We start from the raw sequence: 20,356 nt of genomic DNA on the forward strand, positions 1-20,356 counted from the left end.
CCAGCCGAGAAGCCCCTTAGAACTAGCCAAGGAACGGGGTACTGAATCAACAGGAGGAATCCTTCAAATGAATTACATCCACTTCTACAAACTTCAGCTATAAACATAGGCTGTTTCAAACCTCAAACTAGACCTTTACCTGATCAAGATAATCTGAATATCTACTCAACTTTACTGTAGAAAGGTTAATAACTAAACACAATACAGACAGTTAAACACACTGTTTTGGTATACAAATTTGCTCCTTAAACTTTGATTTCATCCTGTTGTGTAATTTGGTGAAAGCCAGGATATATGAACGATATAAACAATTCTGCCACAAAGCTGCTGCCTGAACTATGCCAAGCTTTAACTCTGCTGTGGCTCACTTCACTTAGTTGTAAAGGAAGGACTACACAACTTCCCATCCTTATGCTCAGTTAGGTCCAATCCATGCTTGCCATTTACTCTGAAAACTTTGTGTTAAAGTTGTTACATACTGAAAGCAGCAAGTTGCTGTAGCTCTCACTGTTTACACAGTACCATGAATATTCCCCTAAGGCTCCTTCTTTGGCTATGTATAAGGCAGACACGGAGGGATAACAGATACTAGAGAACCCAGAAGAAGGAATATTCTACAGTTTAATCACTACTATCTATTTACCCTTATTACTTTAAGAATTGAATCATAAGAAGCTGAAAAAAGAATCAGGAAAAACTTAACTAGTGTGTTGAAAGGTAACCTGGGCTTAGACAGTGAAAGTAACGTTTTGCTTATTTATGTAAAATCTGTAGCTTTGACAACTTTTCTGGTGTTTTGTTTAAATGATAGCTTCTCACCTGCCTACTCACCATTTCATAAAAACCACAGGAAAGGTTGCATGACAGTAACGGCAGTTTCTGCAGTTAGCTTTCAACTAACTTGGGACCAGCTAACAGCTTAGCTATGACAATGCAGAATGCCACATGGGTGGCAAAACTCACTGGAGCGGCTCAGCAAACCCTGCCCTCAGACCTGTGCTTCTGCAGTGACACTGCTAATAGTACTGACAGAGCAAATTTAAAGTTGACTCAGATACATCTACACTGTAGGGCAGACATCCTTCAGACTGACTACTTCTACATGATAGCCTGAAGGATTTGAACAGGGAGAAGATTGGCACAAAGGGCTCAAAGGGACAAAAGGCACTGAAAAACAGGGAAGCACAGGAAAGACAATGTAGAAACAGTCCCATGTGGTATGGCAACATAGGATCTCAAAAAAATATACTGGAAGCTTGTCCCAGACAAGCTGATTCTTTTAAGTTGCGTGCTGAAACTTTAGGGTCCAGTCAGAGAGGAAGTTTACCACAGGTAAACCTGATAATTATACAAATAAGAAGGGTCAATACCTATTCCTGCACCAGGCTTGGGCAACAGAAGTATGCCCTCTGATGAGAACAAATCAGTGTACACTGACAGAGAGATGCTCATTTTTTTCAGAGCACAAAAGCAAATGTTTGTCTATGAGTTCATCTCTGATCTGTCACTGGCCTGACTGATGACTGTTACCTGAAGTGCAAATGACTCAAGATCTTGTTTCGTTTCCTTTGCAATTAACCGCAAAGATAAACTAGCAAGTAAGTCATTTGGTGTGGGTTATACAGCAAAAGCTCTAACCGAGGTTAGCACACTTGCACTAGCTTCAGCTCAGCTGGCATGGATAACTCAACAACTCTACAGCTACAGTTGCATGGGCTTTAATACGGCTACCAACTATGCTGCTGTCCTCACTGTCACTCTTACCTTGGCAGGCAGCAGTACGCATTCCCATGCTGCAGTCATGCCTCCTCTGTCACAGAGGTAAGAGCTCATCTCTAGATCCACAAGGGTCATTTTTCATAGAGGAAGCAAAACATTAGACATAAGGGAACAGACTTGAAGAGTGTACCTGAGGGCTCCATGTAGGTTCCCTATGCATGGATGCAGAGAGATCACAGAGGTCAGGCTAGCTACACCTATAGACTCTTGGATCAGCTGGCATCAGAACAAGGGGCAATTACTGCTTGGATGGAGAAACCATGGCCCTTAATCTTCATTAATTGCCTACAAACTTGAACAGCATGAAGATCTCATGTGTGAAGTATATCAGTGCAAACTTGACAAAAGGATTAGAATTCCCTGCTAGCCAACTTTTTCTAGTGATGCTGCAGTTTGATCTGTCATTACAAGCACCAATAGATGCTGATATTCAGATGTTTCGTCTTGGATTTTGTTCACTCTTGATTTCACCTTAGCATGAACCATGACCTATGACAAATATCTTGGAGGATGTTAGAATTTATTATTGCATTTGCTTACCTGAATTGCCCATCAATACATTCATTTTACAGCAAGCACTGCAGGGAAGATGAACGAACCCAGCACATTTGCCCAGACCATCCAAATACTACCACAGCCTAAACACAATTTTCAAAAGGAGGCAAGAATGTAGTAGCTTTGGTACCTACTTAGGAAGACATGAGAGGTCAAGATCCCTCCCCTTCCCCACAGCTAAAGCTACTGGCACCTTTTCTAACCAGAACTTCTGATTCTTCTGACAGCTAAAAAGCTGAGAATCAGCTGCTATTTCAGATGTACTTAGTTTCGATGAAGTACAAAGCTGCCCTGTACGTTTGCAGTCAGATGGATACTAAGGTACTGCAACTGTTGGTCACTGCAATAAATCACTACATCGGCAGATGGCACTGCAGCCAAGCAGGTCATTGAGCCATATGCCCCCCCCCCCCCCCAATCCTTCCTGGGAGGTATGCAGTACAGTACAGCACAGCCTGCAAAATATAGTTACAGTATCGATAAGCATTTCCAAAGACTTTGCTTAGATGAGCCTTTTCCCACTAAACCCATCCTACTGGCATCTGTCGTAAGGTGTTTGGTTCAAAAAGAAATTCTAGGCACATGATTATTCTCGATTTCTGATGTATAATTGTAACTGTCTTGCTGGAGAAAACTCGCTCTTCATCTTATACTGGGATAGCATTAAAAAGAAGGATTTTTCCATGTATACTCCTGTTTCACTGCTGGCCTGCAAAAAAATAATACGGCAATGTGGTTTCTGAAAATTAAAGAGGCAGTGAACAGAAAGTAATCCCATACGCCTCCTATCACTTAACGAATACAAATATTCCATCTCCTGAATGTCTATGTTGTAACATAATTTGAGAGTTCATGCTTTTGAACACTGAATAAATAAAAACAAAGTAAATAAGCTAATGCAAGAACAATGTTTTGTAAAAGACACTTAAGAATGTTAATCCTAAATTGATAATCTATGGATTAATTTATTTATCTTGGATAAATCTTTCATATATGTTCGAATATTCTTTAGAGAGAGAATATACCGATTTTCCTCTACATTGTTTCTCAAAAAACAGAAGTGTATCACCAATGGACAATTCCTCTTGGCTTCTAAATAGAAGCTCAAGTGGTAATCCAAAATATATCCCAGAAGCAAGTGACCGAACTCTACAAAGGCCATTCTGGATTGTGCATGCTTTTCTTCTCACTTCTCTCTCAGCTTCAGGTGGGACTGAGAGGCCTTGCTGCCCCATATGGTAGGACAGCTGCGAGGTCATCACTGCAGGAGCCCTTGCAAATGCCAGGACCGCCACAGTGGGGCTGCAAACAGGGAGGGCACCTTAGCATCTGGGCAGCAGCATGCTGTGGAAGCTCTGACCCATGGGGCAGCTGTTAACTTAGGCCTTGAAGACTATCTTGTTTATTTAAGGACGCAGCCTAGAATTGACAGCACATATAGAACTGACTTGGATGCAACCCTAAGCTTCCCTTCTCCTCAGCTGCAAATTGTAGGGCTATGCCTGTTGGTGGTGCAGCGAGAAAAATCTCACCCACTTCTCATCTGTGCTCTATAAATACAATCGATGCACAGACAGAACCAGCAGGTCCCACCCACCTAAGCCAATACAGTAGCAATCTCTAAACATCAACATCTAATGTATCCTTTGGTGAGTAAACTCCCACACCAGGAAGAAGACAGTACTAGCTTGAGAACAGTGCCATCCTGCCAGAGCATGTTTACCCCTGGAAGTGCTTTTTGCTCTGCTCAAACGTATGCAGTCCAGACATTTACCAGTGGGAGTGAAATATCGAGGGTTTCAAGCATCTGTTCCTTAGTTAATCTTGTATGTGGCAAAGTATCTGTTAGCATCCCTAAGGTTTCTGAAAAGGGGCAAGAACAGGCAGATGAATGGGAGATTTTCACATTCAATTGAAAGAAAACTCCCTTCTTTCATCCCCTGACTCAAACATGGTTAGGATGTCATTCCATCCTGAAATGCCACCTCTAGCAGCAGCATGCACTCAGGCATCAAGTGCTGTCTGTAAATGCTTGAGTAACAGACTGGGAGAAAGCAACATTAACTGCTCCATCCCCCTGCAAAAGCCTCAGGGCAGCCTCCTTCCATGGCCTGACCAAGCTGGCTGCTTGTTCACTAGTGACATGGACACAGCCTGGCTGTGCTTTAGGGGGGTTTACCATCCTTCTACCTGCCCCTCAGGTCCCTAAAAAAATCACTGCTGCTTCAAAAGGAGTTCCCAGGTAATGCTCAGTTAATCAGGAGGGGGTCTATCAGCAGTATGAATTACACAGGTGTGCAATCATATGTAGAGCCACATGTGGGTGTGGATTTGTTTTGATTTGGAGTGGATAGGCTGATCTTGAGGATCCAGAGCGTTATTGCAAGGAAGAGAGACAGGAAGTTTTTCCCCAGGAAACACACTGAGGCTGAGCATGCAAGTAGCTCTACATATTACCACATACAAGTATAACCCAAAGAGTTGATGGACTAATTTTTTTTAACTAATAAGCAGGCTACATACATGAAAATGCTATTGTTTTTTATGCAAGGAATTTGTAAGCTAGTAAATGAGGGATATTTAAATATTGGATCCAAAGGATGAGTGTAAGCATCCTTTTATTGTGCTTACAGAATCACAGAATGGTTGAGGTTGGAAGGGACCTCTGGATATCATACTTAGGTAGCTACCAAGTTACAAAAGTGCTAGGAGCAAAAAATACCTAGTTCAGTGTCATGGATGTATGTGAATAAGTCCATAAAAGTTGATGGTAAATCAACTGTTAAATACTTTGATAGGAATAAAGAGAAGATATAACAATGTAGTAGTTAAAGAGTGTCTTTGCAGGTACTCTTTATTAGTTTGATCGTTATTTCTCACCTGTTCCCACAGTGGCCCATCCTTTTTCCCTCCTCTTGAACTTTGAATTTTCTACTATACCTCTTCAAAAAACAAACAAACAGTGCAGATACTTTCCAGTTGCATAACATCTTCCATCCGAAGATACTGAGAGCTTTGTTAGTATCCTGTGATGAAAATATTACTGTATTATTTACAGATGAGAAAGCTGAGCAACTTAAGAGGCCAGATCCCTATTCTGGTGTAAAGCAATATGATTCTAAATCAGCAGTATTGTACTTCATTGGAAGAGTGCATGTGTATAAAAGGGTAGGGAAAGGAGGCGAGCTGGCATTTTCATCTCAAGTCTAATTGCAGCCTCACACATAAACTCACTTTTTCAAAAGAATACTCTTTACTGAATATGATTCTTCTTCTTTCATTAATTTCCAGGTTGCTCACAGCACTGAGCAACCTTTCATGTCCAGGTCTCATCCTTGTCTACAATATTATGATCAGCAGAGCACTCGCCCATCACAGACAATCACTGCATGTCCTACTCAAACACCTCCTTGACAGAGAGAGCTTTAAGTATTCTGTTTTTATTTGTTTCTTGCTGTGACAATATACACCATGATTTCATCTGAAAATAAAGCAGGATTTGTCAAGCAGCCTATCTCTGAGCATCACAGGTTTTAAATTAGAACTTAAAGCTTTGTAATACCCAGCACTGTGTTAAGATAGCATCATTAAAACAAAATAAATAAAGCTGAAATTGAAACAACAACATATCATCTAAATTCTTTCAAAATAAAATTGTAGGATGGCCATCTTCTTTTCTGTCCTCTTTTCTGTTCCCTCTCATGCCTTAAAAACTACCTTGGCTTGCTAGCAATAAGCATAATGCAGCTGAATTTAGGCCTGCATCTGTATGGTCATATAGCAAGCATCCTATACCATCCTTCATAATGGTCTAGAAAACTGTCTTCTTGGATGTTTGTCAAGTGCATGCACGGTGCTGTGTAACCAAGAATCAGTAATCTTCTGCTAGAGCTACAAAAACTTCAGAAGGACAATGCTGTCATGTTTAGTCTTGCATTGATTATTTAGCAGCCTGAAGCTTTAAAAAGCAATACTAATTGTCTGAGTCGGGATTGCCAGAAGCAGTTCTATTCTATCCTTGTACTGCAGTGGAATGAGGGATATCAAGCAGATTACTAGGGATATGGCTGTCTGGATCTGAAATGCACAAAGTGCCATATGGTCAGGTAATGCCAGATCACTTCTCCAAGGAGATGGAACTTTACACTGCATAAAAATAGTCTTCCACTGCACATCACAATCACACCAAGTCTAGCACATACTGTGAAAGATTGACTGGACACTGGTAGCTGGATGGTAAGGCTCTTGGTTCAGACTTTAAGATGTCTCTGTGATATTGGCACCAAAAATGTTGAATATTCCTGCCTGCACGGCTTTGCCATCTTTGGCTGCATTTGCTGGTAATGACAGGCTCAAATCCAGGAATCAGAAGGGAAGAAAAAAAGAAAGATTCCTTTATAAATATCCTAAACAGTTCCAGGACATGCAGGGAATTTTGCACCTGCAATGTCGGCAGGTTACAGCAAGATATGTAACCTAAAAAGTACTAAAAGGAAGGAAGATCTTCTCATTATAAATATGAAAAAAAGACCCATTATTTTCTAAAGTACCAAGTGCTTTTATCTATCAGAGTTTACTGTTCTTTCCCATTCTGTGCTAGGCTGTGCAGAGAAGAAGGTGCTGCTGTTGGCTTTTAATGGAAGAAAACAAGACAGTGACTAACCTACCAGAATCCCTCCGATGGGCTTCCTGGTAAGTACGCACCTGCCTCACTGGAACTAGGGGCACAACCCAGTACCATCTTGCAATATTCTGGTCCCAGCTCATGTATAAAAGCTAAAACCTCCATCTTCCATATGATGTGAGATATTTATTAATTGGACATAAATACAATGTTTCTGATTTAGAGTTGTTGACAAGTGATAGGTGGTGTCAGCTCGCATGCCCTTCCTACAGTGCCTCCCTCATTTGAAGCAGTTTTCCCACCGCATCATATGACTGCTAAATGGGATTCCTCCTCAAAAAGGTTCTCTTCAAATATTTGCTTGGGACAACCTACAAAGGCACAGAGCACCTGCACCTTGCAGTGATTTCCAAAGCAGTGTTGGACCTCAGGCTTGTGGAACTTTCTTTTTAAAACAAATCAAAGGAAAGGGAAAAAAAAAAGTAAATAACTCTCAGCATGTTGTGGACCTCATTATTAGTTTAACCAGTAAATTTCTCTTTCCCTTGAGATGCATCATAATGTGAATTTAATGAAAACCTCCTTTCCCTATATCCCTAGCTGTTTTAAATACTTTAAATTATGGATGAGCTTCTGTTTATATATGCAATCTTTTAGCTGTAAAATAAAGACCACTAATACAGCACTTAAAGCACACCAGGAAGTCTGCATTCCATCAGTGTATAAATGGGATATAATGTGCCAACTGGTCATTTGCTCTCAGTGGCAGTGACATACAGGATGGAAATGAATTGACAGAGGACAGAATCATCCATCCTTTGCTCTAAGCTCCTCCTTTCTTAACATCATACCTCCTTTGCATATCAATAATGAGAAACAGATGGCACCATCCATCCTTTTTTATGAGATGGGGAAATAGAATATTCAGCCTTGTATCAGCATTTTTAGCATGGGCAAGGGATCTTGAACAAACCTAAAAAACATAAAAAGACAGTATCTATAGCTAAGGCCACCCCATAACACTGCAGTTTAGCAGTCAATAATATATTTCAGGAAGACATAGGATTTTTTTTTTTGTTCTGTTAATATGGAGATCAATAGATCTGCTCCAATCAAGCAGGTCTCATGCAGTTGCTCTCTTGGCACTGTGCTGCCCGCAGTTTCTACAGCTCAAGCTCTTTGCGTATAGCAATTTACTTTTACACTACAAAGAGGTAGCTTAACTTGTTTAACAATCATTTCAAAGTGATTCCAGATGAGCGAGAGGTCTTGGAGAGCCTCTAGAGCCCACCTGAATTTTCTGGCTGATATGGATGAGCTGCACATAAATAGCAATGATTAGAAGAAAAATTGCTTGCCAGGAATAATCAGACAGTTATATTTTAGATTAGTAAAGCTCCCCCTTCCCCTCTCATTGTAAACAAGGGACATCGATAATACAAAGCAATGCAATAATAAAAACAAGTTTCTAATGTCCTGTTTTATAGCATGCAAAGTTACTAGCTTTATCATGCTTGCTAAACCTGATGTATTATCTTTTGCACAGAAGAGATACTGAATTATTTGCTGTAGGACAGATTTCCACTTTTACATTATGAAAATGTAACTGCTTTAAGATTTGCTGCCCTTACTTCCCTTTTTGTCTGCATGCCTTGCTTTTGTTAATCATGTTTCTGCTTCCCTTTGATTTAATCTGTCCTGCCTCTGCTTGTGCCAAGCAGTAATTTGTTTGCCAGATAACAAAGAAAGTCTTAAACAGAGAGAGCTCTATCTAAATAATCCTAATTGGGAAACTGGTCCATGTATATAACTCTGACCTCAGTAACAGTCAACTTGAGCTAACTTCGAAAGGAAAAATACTGTCCTGTACACTGTCCACAAAAACCTTAGTTATACTAGGAGCATCTGCCCTCATAACTCTGCTGCAAGAGCCCCCTTGTTAGTATGTGGCACACACTAACAGGAAAGGGTTTTTTATCATTATAGGCAGATCTCTGCGCAAATTAAGCCAACAAACACAGCTCAGCAGTAAGGTGCATACACAAAAATCAAGGGTTTGGGGTTTGTTGTACTGCAGCAACAAAAATTTGCTGTTACAAGCTTGGACTCAAAGTTCCAAAATCCACCTGGGAGAAGCAAGAAGCTTTTTCTGGGAAGGCCCAATGCCGCTGGCCCATGCCAATGGAAGCTTCCAGTTTCTGCAGAATTTAGGCTTTTGTCTTGGAAAATAAAAACATTGCAATACTTATCGCAGAAAAGGTAACTTTCTCAAATTATAAACGTAAGACAAACTGATGCAATTCAGCCCTCCAAAACAGCTGACAGACGCACGCTTACTATTCACAGTTGACTGAAAGCAAAAATGAAAGGAAAGCAAACTCAGCTAAGGACTTCAAGTCATTTCAGTGCTGTTGCTCAGAATCAAGCAGGCAGTAACTGCTCTGTGTTTGCTCTGCATGAATTGCCTTTTAGTACACTTGCCAGTAGACACTTTGTTAGAGCCTGTATGACTATATTTCTGTTAGGCTAATAGGTTAACATAACTGAAGCTGCGTTAGCTACTGGGGCAACTAGCTTTCCAAGGGTGTCCACTTATACTAAGAAAATTCTCTTCTATTCAAAACAAAGCAAAAGTAAACACATGCAAGGACAAAAACCAAACAATAAAAAGACCCTAGCAAAGCAAAATGCAGCACTGCAGAAACTGAATTTATTGAAAGGGTGAGAGAATCCAGAACACATGGCCAAATTCATTCATGTTCGTTAATGCACTATGGGAAGACAATCAGATCCAGCTCTGATGAATGTGGCAAAAAAACCCCGAACAGAGTGGAAAGTTCTTATAAAGTAGTGAACGCATCTGGATCTCTAGCGTTGACTGATGGCTGCGTAAGATCTGATGTTCACTGTGCCTGTTCCCACCTGTGCATGCCATTTTTCCTAAATATTTATAATAATTATATATAAGTATTTTCCATAAAGTCTACTACTTCCCAAACCAATGGAGAACCATTTCAGAACAGAATTTCAAAATGTGTTGGGTTCAAGTTTAATTCTCCAGATCAGAAGAACAACAAGCTCTTGAGGTAATAACTGAGGATTTGAACAGTGTGTTCCCCTAGGTCCTGACCTAAAAACACCAGGAAAAAACCTCGGTTAAATCAGAGACAAAATCAACTCTCTCTCTTGCAGCTGTTAAGTTCTACAAGCAAGTTGCCTAGGTGCTATAGAGCAAGGTGCTTAAACATGCTCACTCTGAGTTGTGATCGCTCAGAAAAAAACAGCAGCTTAAAGGCATTACTGCCACCAATTTGGAAATAGGCGGGGGAAGAGAATGTGTGTCCATATCTCAGCAGTTCCAGTCCACAGTCTAATATTCTGAGATAAATCTATTTTCACTGGCAGTGTAAGCCAGCAAACTAAGTTGGGAAGTGAGGCACAGCGCATATTCAATTCCAAAGGCTCTTCTCTGTGGCAGGGAGGGGTGCACTGGCACAGAAGCAGGACAATTTGAAGCAGCAGCTTAAACCACTGTAGCAAAATTCACTGGGACTCATCTGTCACTGTCCTCACACTCCAACTGTGAAATAGCCTATCCAAGCTTATAGCTTGTTTTCACTTCTTTTCCCTAGCCACTCTTCCTAAAATGTTACTAATGCAGCTTGTCAGATTTTCTTCCGCTTTATAGCAGGAGCTAAAGGCATTGTGCTGAGATAAAGTGAAAGAAGGAGGAAATACTCTTCAGTATAACACAAGACATAAGTGGTGCTCTACAGTTGTGTTTATTTTTTTGTTGTTGGTGGTGACTTTTCTTTAAGATGGCTAAGGAACAAAATGAACACATTAGAGAAATCTAATGCTATACAAAAAATGAAAAAAAACATTCAGCAAAAATCCAAATAAAAGCTAACTGAACATAAAAATTATTTTAAGGAATAGACCCTGAGGCATCAAGTCCTGTTAACATTCATATTAAGCAGCAAGACTGCCGGTAGCCTGACTAGTAAGAATTTAGCCCCCAACACAATCACCAGTACAATACAATGTCTGTGATGTACTTCCAAAGCCAATGATGTGCTACAGAAAGCATGCAACTGAGTGACATGCCTGTCCACACACAGGTTTAACACCAGTTTCCTGCAAGACTGTACATACCATTCCAGGAAGTGTACTCATACAGGATTCCAATCTTCTAGTTCTGTGCAGCAGAAAACATCAATAGTTGTGCTTAGTCACTCACCCATAATGTGTAAGACCCCCTGCGACTCCCTGGAAAAGTCAGCATACTCTGATCGGAGACAGCAACAGATGCCAGGCCACTGCTCCTGGATGGTGGCCATTCAAAGTCAGCTTCAGTCTGCTCAGTTTTGCTTTTCTGCTTCTTTATAATCTGTAAGATTGGGGAAAAAATGATACTTGGAAAATACTGTCTGAGCCATATGGAGCAAACTATATTAACTCTGTCTCAAGACAAACTGCCTGGGAAGAACATTTGAGTTTCCCTTTGCTTCTGCTCCAGTTCATGCAAGGATGATTCTGACAACCTGCAGGCATTTCTTCTCATCTGAAGTCACACTGCTTGCAAATGCATAAGCATTGATACAGTAAATCATAATAAATGCCTGTAGGAACATCAGAGCTGAATTAAATATATGTGGAAACCTGCTCCTACCAATAACACTTTAAACTTTAGCTGTATTTAAGTGTAAGAATTTTCTCAGATAAGCATGTTTGCAAAGAAACATAGAATACCGGATATGAGGGGAATTTCAAAGGCTCCCATGGCATCTGGACACATTCCCATTGAAAACAAAGAGGTCCTAAGCATCTAGGTGCTATTTTTGCCTTTGAAAATCTACACTGTCTTAAGAGAGAGAAGATCATATCGACTACTTATCTCCCTATATTAACAGATTGTTTCTTGCCACACATCATTTCCACAACTTTTCTGATTCCAATTTAAAATAGCTACAGAATATTATTCTATGTCATAAAAGACCTCATTGTTAGACAGCTTTTGACAAAAGTGGTAGCAATTCAACCTCAGCTGAGATGGCCTCTGCACTGTCAAAGACCTCATAAGAAGAATTAATCTTCTAACATCCCTGTTAAAAAGAAGGCAGATTATAACCCATTGAGCTGATACTCTTCTGGCTTTTCTTGATATCGTTATAAGCAACATGTTCTTTTCCTGGTGTGATGTCCACACATTGTTAAATACATTAAAACAGATGTGGTAATTAGCTTAATTCACATGGAAGGAGACAGACCAAGTAGATTGATCACCTTACTGATCACTAGAGCTCAGCAGCATTCTGTTCCTGCTCCTGTTTTGCCTTACTCCAGACTGTCTAGACAAACTCAAGGGGGTTTCATTCCCACTTGCCCCCCATTTCTGCACTGTGTCAGTGCCAACTGCCAGCTTTGCAGGGAGAAGAAGGAACTTTCCAGAAAAGGCTGCATAAATCAGACACACACAGAGTTCTGGGATCTTTTGGGTCTCTCTCATAGCATCACTATCGGAATCATATTTTAATCATCAGTGTTTTATTTGTAGTTGTTGTAGATGCCAGGGTTGGTAGAGTTGGTATGCTAAAGAGCCCTGCTCCTTTGCACTAGAAACTTTGTACCTTTGGGGAGAGAAGTACAGACATAAACTTCTAGAAAGCAGGAGCCTCTTCTTCCCAGTAAGTGCCTCATGGACCTGAGAGAGTGGCATCTCAGCTCTGAAGGCAGAGGCCATCAGTTTAGGCACTGGATTAAGGTTATTTATAGACTGATCTCTCTGTCAGATAGAGCTGATTAGGCCTAGACTGCGATAGTTAAAGTTGCAACCTATCATTTACTTTGTACTTCCACACTGGTGTCATTCTTTTACCTGTTAGCTAATACAGTCAGTCACCATACTATAGGACTGTGTTTTGGCCATTAAAACAAGCCATGGCAAAAACATGGAGCATACCTTCTGTACGATGGTTGTGGCCAGCTCTTCTATGAGGTCCTCCTTGTGTTCTTGCAAATAACAAGCCTCGTTCTGCTTGTCCTGCATGGAAATGGACATCTACAGATACTAAAATCACATTAAAATAGCCTTTCCACAAAAATGGTATAGATAAGGAAATGAGTAATATCTCCTGTTGGCAGGAAGAAATTACAGGTACTTACATTGCATGTCACTTTTTGAAATGCAACATGCATCTTGAACGCAAGTTCAAAAAACCCACACCACACCTGATAAAATCACTTTTAGGTGATGTATGAAAATAACCATTACTTCTTTATATTTTCTTTTATAGTTACTTGTCTTTCTGCCACTATTCAAATTAGAAGAAACAGAGTTGTTCTATACAAATCAACAAAATGTTTTAGAAAATGTTACCAGACTGTCACTGTAGGTCTCTGCCTTAGAAATAGCTTCTTCCACTGCTTCCTCTGCAACACGTAAGGCCACAGCAAGGGTATCCATCATGCTGTGTCCTGGATGAAGGACAAGATGAAATTACCGTGTTCATTATATACTTACATTTTGCAACATGAGCTGCAAAATTCAGATCTATACTCTGAACATACTTTCAGATCTGAGTAGTTCATAAGACTTTGGTATAGGCTGCTGCAGAGATTCGTCCCAGACCCAAATCCAGATTGTTCACGACAAAATTTAGTTCCTCAACCCATCATTACGCAAAATAATATAAACATCTTTAACAGAGAGGGTGTAATTTGTCTTAATTTATGTTTTACCTCTAATTGAAAAAGACAAATAACACTTCGGATATAAACATTTTTAATTTAAATATTATAGAATAAAATATGGTAATTCTATGCTGCTTATTTTAGAATCCAGCAAAACAGTTAGGAGACAATCATAACAGGAAAATTTGTAAGCTTCCTATAAACACCAACAGGGTCCAAGAAGAAGAATGAAAAAGAATACATTTATGAGCATAAGAGAGGAAGCAGGAGAGAAGAAACCAACACTGAACACATGGTAAAATAAATGAGCATTAGCTGGAATACTGAAGCAAGAAATCCCAGCCTGGTATATGTGAACACAAAGGACTTTCTTGTATTTTGCTCAAAGATTGTTGGGTCTGTGAACAAGACTTATCAGCACTCTAGGCTATTTGTCCAATCATTTCAACCACAGGAACTGGGTTTTAATCAAATGAGTTTTTAGCAGTGTACCTTCTGTCTGTCTGTAGAATGTAGAGTCACTGCCACAAATGCTTCCTTCATTTTCTAAGCTTCCTTCAAAAAAATCTCCTTCTGCTCAAAAAAGACAGTATAGCACATTAGTATAAGAAGTACCTGTTAACAGCAGAGAGATTATTAGATTAGAATATTCTCTCAAGATACGATGACACTACACAAAAAGAGGGATAACTGGAAAATTCCTACTAGCTTTTGTATAAAACATGATTGCAGCAGTTTTTGTACAAAACATGATTGCCTTTATACAAAAGACCTTGTATTCATTTTGGATGGAAAAAATTATTTGTACAGCAAAAGAGAGAGAGAGGAAGAAGCTACTAAAATATGAAATGTACATGGTGAGCATTAAGTGCAGGGAATTTGCTTTTAATATGACATTTGGCGTTGAAATAGATTGTATATTTTAAAGGGCAATGCTGTATAAAAAAGTCAAAATCCAGACGTATACTAGTATTTATCTTCCAATGGAACAAAAGGTTTATCCAACAGTCACACAGAGGGTAGAAAGTCAGCAGTGACATTTAGATCCATAGACCTTTCTTAGAAAGGTATCACAGACAGTGCATATGCTACTCCAACTTGTCATTGTATCATTCACAGTTCCATTTTAAGTACAAATGCAGTGCGACTATGACTGAAGTAAAGACAACACGTAATAGTAAAGTTCTGTAGGGTCCATCCTCTTAGTTTTTAATTCCATTGTCCCACTTCTGTCTTCACTGGAATTAGCATTTGTGCCTTTATGTATATTGGTTCTCAACTTTTAAGGAATCTTCTCTAGAAATATTAATTTGACACAGAGAAACCAAAAAGACTAACAAATCAGAATGTAATGCAGAGGTCACCTCTTTTACCTACAAGCTTTTAGGTCAACGTTCAAAAGAAACACTTAAAATTTTCACCCAGGATTACACGGTCTGTTTATCATCCTAGGTAACTTCAGAAAAAGACAAGCTAAAGACTACAGAAAAATTATAGTCTCTGTACAGATTTCAAAAGAATTACCTTAGGAAAGCATCTGGTCCAATAAAGCCAACAAAATCTCATGCTCAAAGATTAAGCTTATTGTACTTTGAGTAATCTAAGTTACCAACATGACACAAAATACTACTTCTTTTAACTTCTTTTGCATCACCAATTACTATTCTTATGGGTGATGCATCATAATACCATAGTTAAGGAAGAATTGTGTTTCTTTATTTAAAAAGGTGCCATCAATATTAAATCAATATCTGTTAACTATTTACAAACATCAGCACAAAAATAAGAAGTGGCCAGTTTTGCGATCCTTAAGCAAGGAAAACCCTAAAAGAGGACAATCTAAGTTCTGATCAGCTCAGACCTACAAAATGTATCGCACATTAACCAAATGCTGCTTCAAAGGCCATGGAAATGCTTTGCTTCAAGGGCAAAGGTTGAATGAAAAATTCTTTTCTCATTCATTAACTACTCAGAATAGTGATGAATTTTGGGATGCAGAACACAATAAAAACTGCAATTTACTTTATGGATTGAAGATAGCAGTTCTGCAGTATCAGTGGCATAATTAAGATTAAACACTCTTTGAACTGTTAAAACAGCTCTCTAGGCAATTCAGCTCTTTTTTCTCTCCACTATGGTATTTTTGAAAAGATACAACTTTAAAAAAATACTCTTTTGAAATAATCTCAGAATTTTCATTGTCTCATCTTGTGTGTTAAAGTGGATAAGCTAATAAGACATCAAAACAGTTGTACTTACCTATTATATCAGGACAAGCTCCGCTTTCCAGTCTGTGCTTCTTGTACAAGTTCTTCAGGACTTTGGCACTTCCAAAACATTTAAAGCGGCTCTTCACATTATTATAGTACCAATCCAGAGATTGGGTCCTTAGGAGTCTAAAGAGGAAAATACATGACATTTTGTAATAATTATGCAACAAATAAAACCAAACAGTTTACCACACTTTTGTTCAAAAAAGGTCCCTAAAACATTTACGTCTCAGAGCATAAATATATTAATTTCTGAATACTTTTTTTTACAGTTTTTACCTTACATATTTCTGGTGTACTGCGGCAAAATGTAAGAGGTAACTAATGAACAAATATCTACTTTGCACTACTCAAGGTTTTGTTTTGTTTTTGCAACTATCAAAATAGTTGCTCTCCCTTTTACGTTACAATGCCAACACTGTAACATTTGAAAGGTATAAACAAGCCTTTGGAACACCACATGAAAGTTTTATAAATAAGCTTTACACAGATTTATGGATAATATAGGACCATTAGCCCATTAATACACTTTGGAAAGAATTTTTTCACAAAATATTACCACCGCTCTTATTTGGGGAAAACAATGACTAGGACAAAGACCTGGAAGCAGAATGAAAAATGGGTAGACAACTTCTTTGTGGGGAGTACTTCAAACTGGAGTTTGGTCCCTTACTTTCAACACTAAGCATCACTTGCATCAGTAATACATCCTGCTTAATGTGTCCCCAAAGCTCATACACTTCTAGCAAGCCATAAGGTACCGTGAAGGTCTGTATTGTTTCCCACTTGGCACAGGGCTCTTGCTTCACCTCTGTTACTTTAGTAACTGGCAGTAGAGAATCCCTGCCTGATTTCCAGATTCCCAGCCACCAGGCACTTCCGAGTAACCCACAGCAGACCCATGTATTTCCGACAGAAGGTGTCACTTGAGAGGGGATCCTAGGGCTTCGACTATAAGTTAAAGCTGACTTGTCCAACAGCTTCCAGGGAGGAAAAAGGTTTGAATCAGTGAATATGATTTAATTCTGGGTGTTCTTTTCCCTGGTTGATCCCATTTGTTCCTCCGCACATTGCCAATGTAGTTTATTTTTTATTAATGACACATATACAGTACAGTGACCAAGATATTTTTATAAGACACAAAAGCATCTCATGTAAGACAGCATTTAGTATAGGCTGCAAAGATAGTCCCCCTTTGTAATAATTATTAAAATAGGCATCTTAAATCCAGAATCCTTGTGGAACTTGTCACATAATTAAGCAAAAAGCTGATTCTTAACACAGATTTTAGAAAACAAAAGGCTAAGGTTACTATCCAGTGTCAATATATTAACCTCTAAGATGTTACTAACAGGAGAGCATCTTCAGACTCAGGGAAATTCAGATGACCCATTTTTTAAATCTGCGGCCACAGGCAGAAAAAAACAAACAAAAAACCCCTGTAATCCTTAGATTTTTCTTCAGGGACTCTGGACTTTTCCTTTTAATGTGGAAAGTGAACGAAAACGCACAGTTTTCTTTAACATACATCATGTCACAAGAAAATAAAATCTCTTTTTGAGAGACTAACAACATAGTTTTCACTCAGCACTGAAGCTCTGGAGATATTTGGTAATAACCAAACACACTGACCCTGAGATTTCAATTAATGCTTCCAAACAGTCTCAGAATTTTTGGCAATTCGGTACACTGCTAAAAAGTAGTATCAACTTCATATAAAGCAAGAACATTACAGCCTAGTCTACTTCTCTGTCACCACTGGAAAGCGTCCAATAGCATATACCAGCAGTGGGAAATTAAAAAATAAAAACCAATGAAACACATCATATTCAAGCTGTGAACTCTTAAGGTTACATTAGTTGCGGCACTGAAGACAAAAGAAAAAGCATGCATGGAACAAAAGAGTATTTTTTCTGTAGGCTTTATCAGCGATTAGATGCAGGAGAGATGTTGCCTCTTTACTGTGTTTTTGCACAGTAATATCCTAAGCCTAAGTACAGACTCCAGGAGCCAGATTAGTCCTAGTGTCTACCATTCTACAAATACTACTAACATGCGACAAGGGCAAAAATCCTTTTTTTATGGAAAATATCCTTACAGACTGCACTGGTGCACCACTGATCTACACACCTGATGAAGCATGAGTTACAGGTGACAAAGCACAAACAATGGGAATCAGCGGATGGTTGAGGCTGGAAGGCACCTCTGGAGTTCATCTAGTCCAACCCCTCTGCTGAAGCAGGGTCACCTAGAGCAGATTGTCCAGGACCATGTCCAGATGGCTTTTGAATAACTCTAAGGACGGAGACTCCACAACCTCTCCGGGCAACCTGGTCCAGCGCTCAGTCAGCCTCACAGTAGAAAGGTGTTTTCTTATGTTCAGATGAACCTTCTGTGTTTCAGTTTGTGCCCAAACTGAAGGCATGTCTAGGTCTGTCTGTGAAGTAGAGGATTTCTAAATTTCTTCAACATTGCCACCAAGAAATTTTTTACAATGTCTGCTCAGGTCCTGACCAGCTGAACAAAGGTTCGTGGCAAGCACAGTGACGAATCTATGAATGAAGGTAATTTTCTCTCCAGACCTGCAGTTCTTAGGTATTTCGAGATTCTACCTACTTTGTGGGCAGGGAACTGGTTGCTGTCAAGGAAACTAGGTCAGAAAGGAACAAACAGTATATTTTCCCTTGCTGAATTTGATTCCCTTTTATCCATTCAGTTTCTGCAGTAAGGAGCGTAAGATTTCAGCCAACAGCATGGAGTCATGATCATTATGATGGATAAAACTCAGTTTGCCTGACTGGGTTGGAAGAGGCTAGCAGGAGGTATTAGGCAGGAACGATGCTGTTCTGCAGAAGGAACACAGTGTTCTAACCACACTGTCCACAAAATAGTATCATAGCACTGTTACCACTGGTGGACTTGCAGATTATGTGCCCTCGAATACATAGCTTTGGGGCTTTTAAGATCCCTATTAACTATCTTGGCATGTTTACCAAGCAACCTTGGCTCCACTAGCTCGAAACACCAAATCTTCTCTTCTTCTTGGAAGACAAATAGACTCAGTTCTTCTTATTATTCAGAGTAAGCGCCAAGATACCAAAGGGAGAAGGTCAGCTATCACTTTGTACCAACTGTATGAGTTAAAACGCTGACCTGGCAACTAGGGAAAAACAGTAGACAGGAACATTGCAAGCTTGCTTCCCAAAAATACAAAGTTTTCCTGGGCCTCATCCAGGCCTTTCCTGGGCCTGGGCTTTTATGAGAAGAAAAAACTAATAGCACTCTTCTCCTGAGGTGAGACAGTGCCTTACAACTACGATGGTTTTAGAGACAGGCTTTGTATTTGTAACGATAGTATTTTCTGCATGTGAACTTTGGGATAATACGAAGGATAGATATTATACATCTCAAAGCAACAACAAAAGAAGAGATGCTTGCCTCTGTGTACTAGGGAAACTGGTGAAAACACAAGGATTGGGACTTTTTAAAAAACTTCCTCAGTTCTGCAAGATTAACAATTTGTGGGTAATCTAATCATCTCATGCTTCTATGTTTTGAAGAGCTACCAACAACTCCAAATCTATGTTTCTGTCCTGCATATATTTTATAGCAGATTACAATGACTCTTGTAAAGCTTTATAGCCTCTTAACTTCCAAATAAGTCACAATGTCTCTGCTGCTTCTTCCTGTGGAGAAGGAATTTGGAAAAGAGAATAGTTTTCCATATAGATACTAAAATGAAGGGTCCAATCATGAGAGAAATAAGAACATTTTCTCCTTATTTCAAATTCCTTTAATATTGACCTGTATTTTAAGGCCGTATTCTGCAAAGGCAGTTCCATAAGTCTAGAATAATGAAAGACTATGTAACTGCTACTATTGAGTTGTTAAACTGAAACACTTTCCTTATTACCTGTAATAGAATGTGTGCAAATTCTCTCCATAAAATGAAGATTCACACTTAAAGGATACTAGTTGCATGCATTTTAAAGAAGCAGGAATGGTTGAAGCTATTTCTCTTTATTTCTGTGCCATAAAGACTGCTATGTCTCTATTTCTAACTAGCCTTAAATGCTAAGGACATTATTTATGTTACATAATATTGCCATAGAGTTGAGGCACATTATGGTTTGCTTCTGGTAATTTTTGCCTTACTAGAAAGTGTGAAAGCTAAGCAGACAGGTTTGGTTTAAGAACACAAAAAGTAAGTATTATAAAGCTCCAGTCCTTTTTTAGCACAGCACTGAGTTTGTCTCTAATCAAGTAGCACCATAAGAACAATGAGTAAGTTCAATCAAAAACTAAAAGCAGGAATATCCCATGCAGTTTTCACTACACTTCCCAACTGCAGCACCCAATACTCAATTCTTAGGTTTCTTCTCAGAAACAAAATCAGCTAGATGTGCTGGAGAGTGGGGGCATGAATAGAAAATCT

At 39.2% G+C, this 20,356-nt stretch overlaps 1 protein-coding gene across 4 annotated transcripts in view; it reads right to left on the bottom strand.

Moving 5' to 3' along the window:
• Nucleotides 1–20,356, bottom strand: part of MYRIP (myosin VIIA and Rab interacting protein) — a 236,885-nt gene that overhangs the window by 39,321 nt on the left and 177,208 nt on the right. For all 4 annotated transcript variants that reach the window (XM_064506443.1, XM_026094089.2, XM_064506442.1 and 1 more), the window contains 5 exons: nt 15,911–16,047; nt 14,144–14,224; nt 13,338–13,435; nt 12,921–13,001; nt 11,199–11,348 (listed from right to left, as the gene is read on the bottom strand). In XM_064506443.1, coding sequence (XP_064362513.1) covers nt 11,199–11,348; nt 12,921–13,001; nt 13,338–13,435; nt 14,144–14,224; nt 15,911–16,047 — 547 coding nt within the window. The remainder of the gene's footprint in view (nt 1–11,198; nt 11,349–12,920; nt 13,002–13,337; nt 13,436–14,143; nt 14,225–15,910; nt 16,048–20,356) is intronic.

The sequence above is a fragment of the Dromaius novaehollandiae genome, chromosome 2 (assembly GCF_036370855.1).
Source record: "Dromaius novaehollandiae isolate bDroNov1 chromosome 2, bDroNov1.hap1, whole genome shotgun sequence".
Taxonomy (NCBI): Eukaryota; Metazoa; Chordata; class Aves; order Casuariiformes; family Dromaiidae; genus Dromaius; species Dromaius novaehollandiae.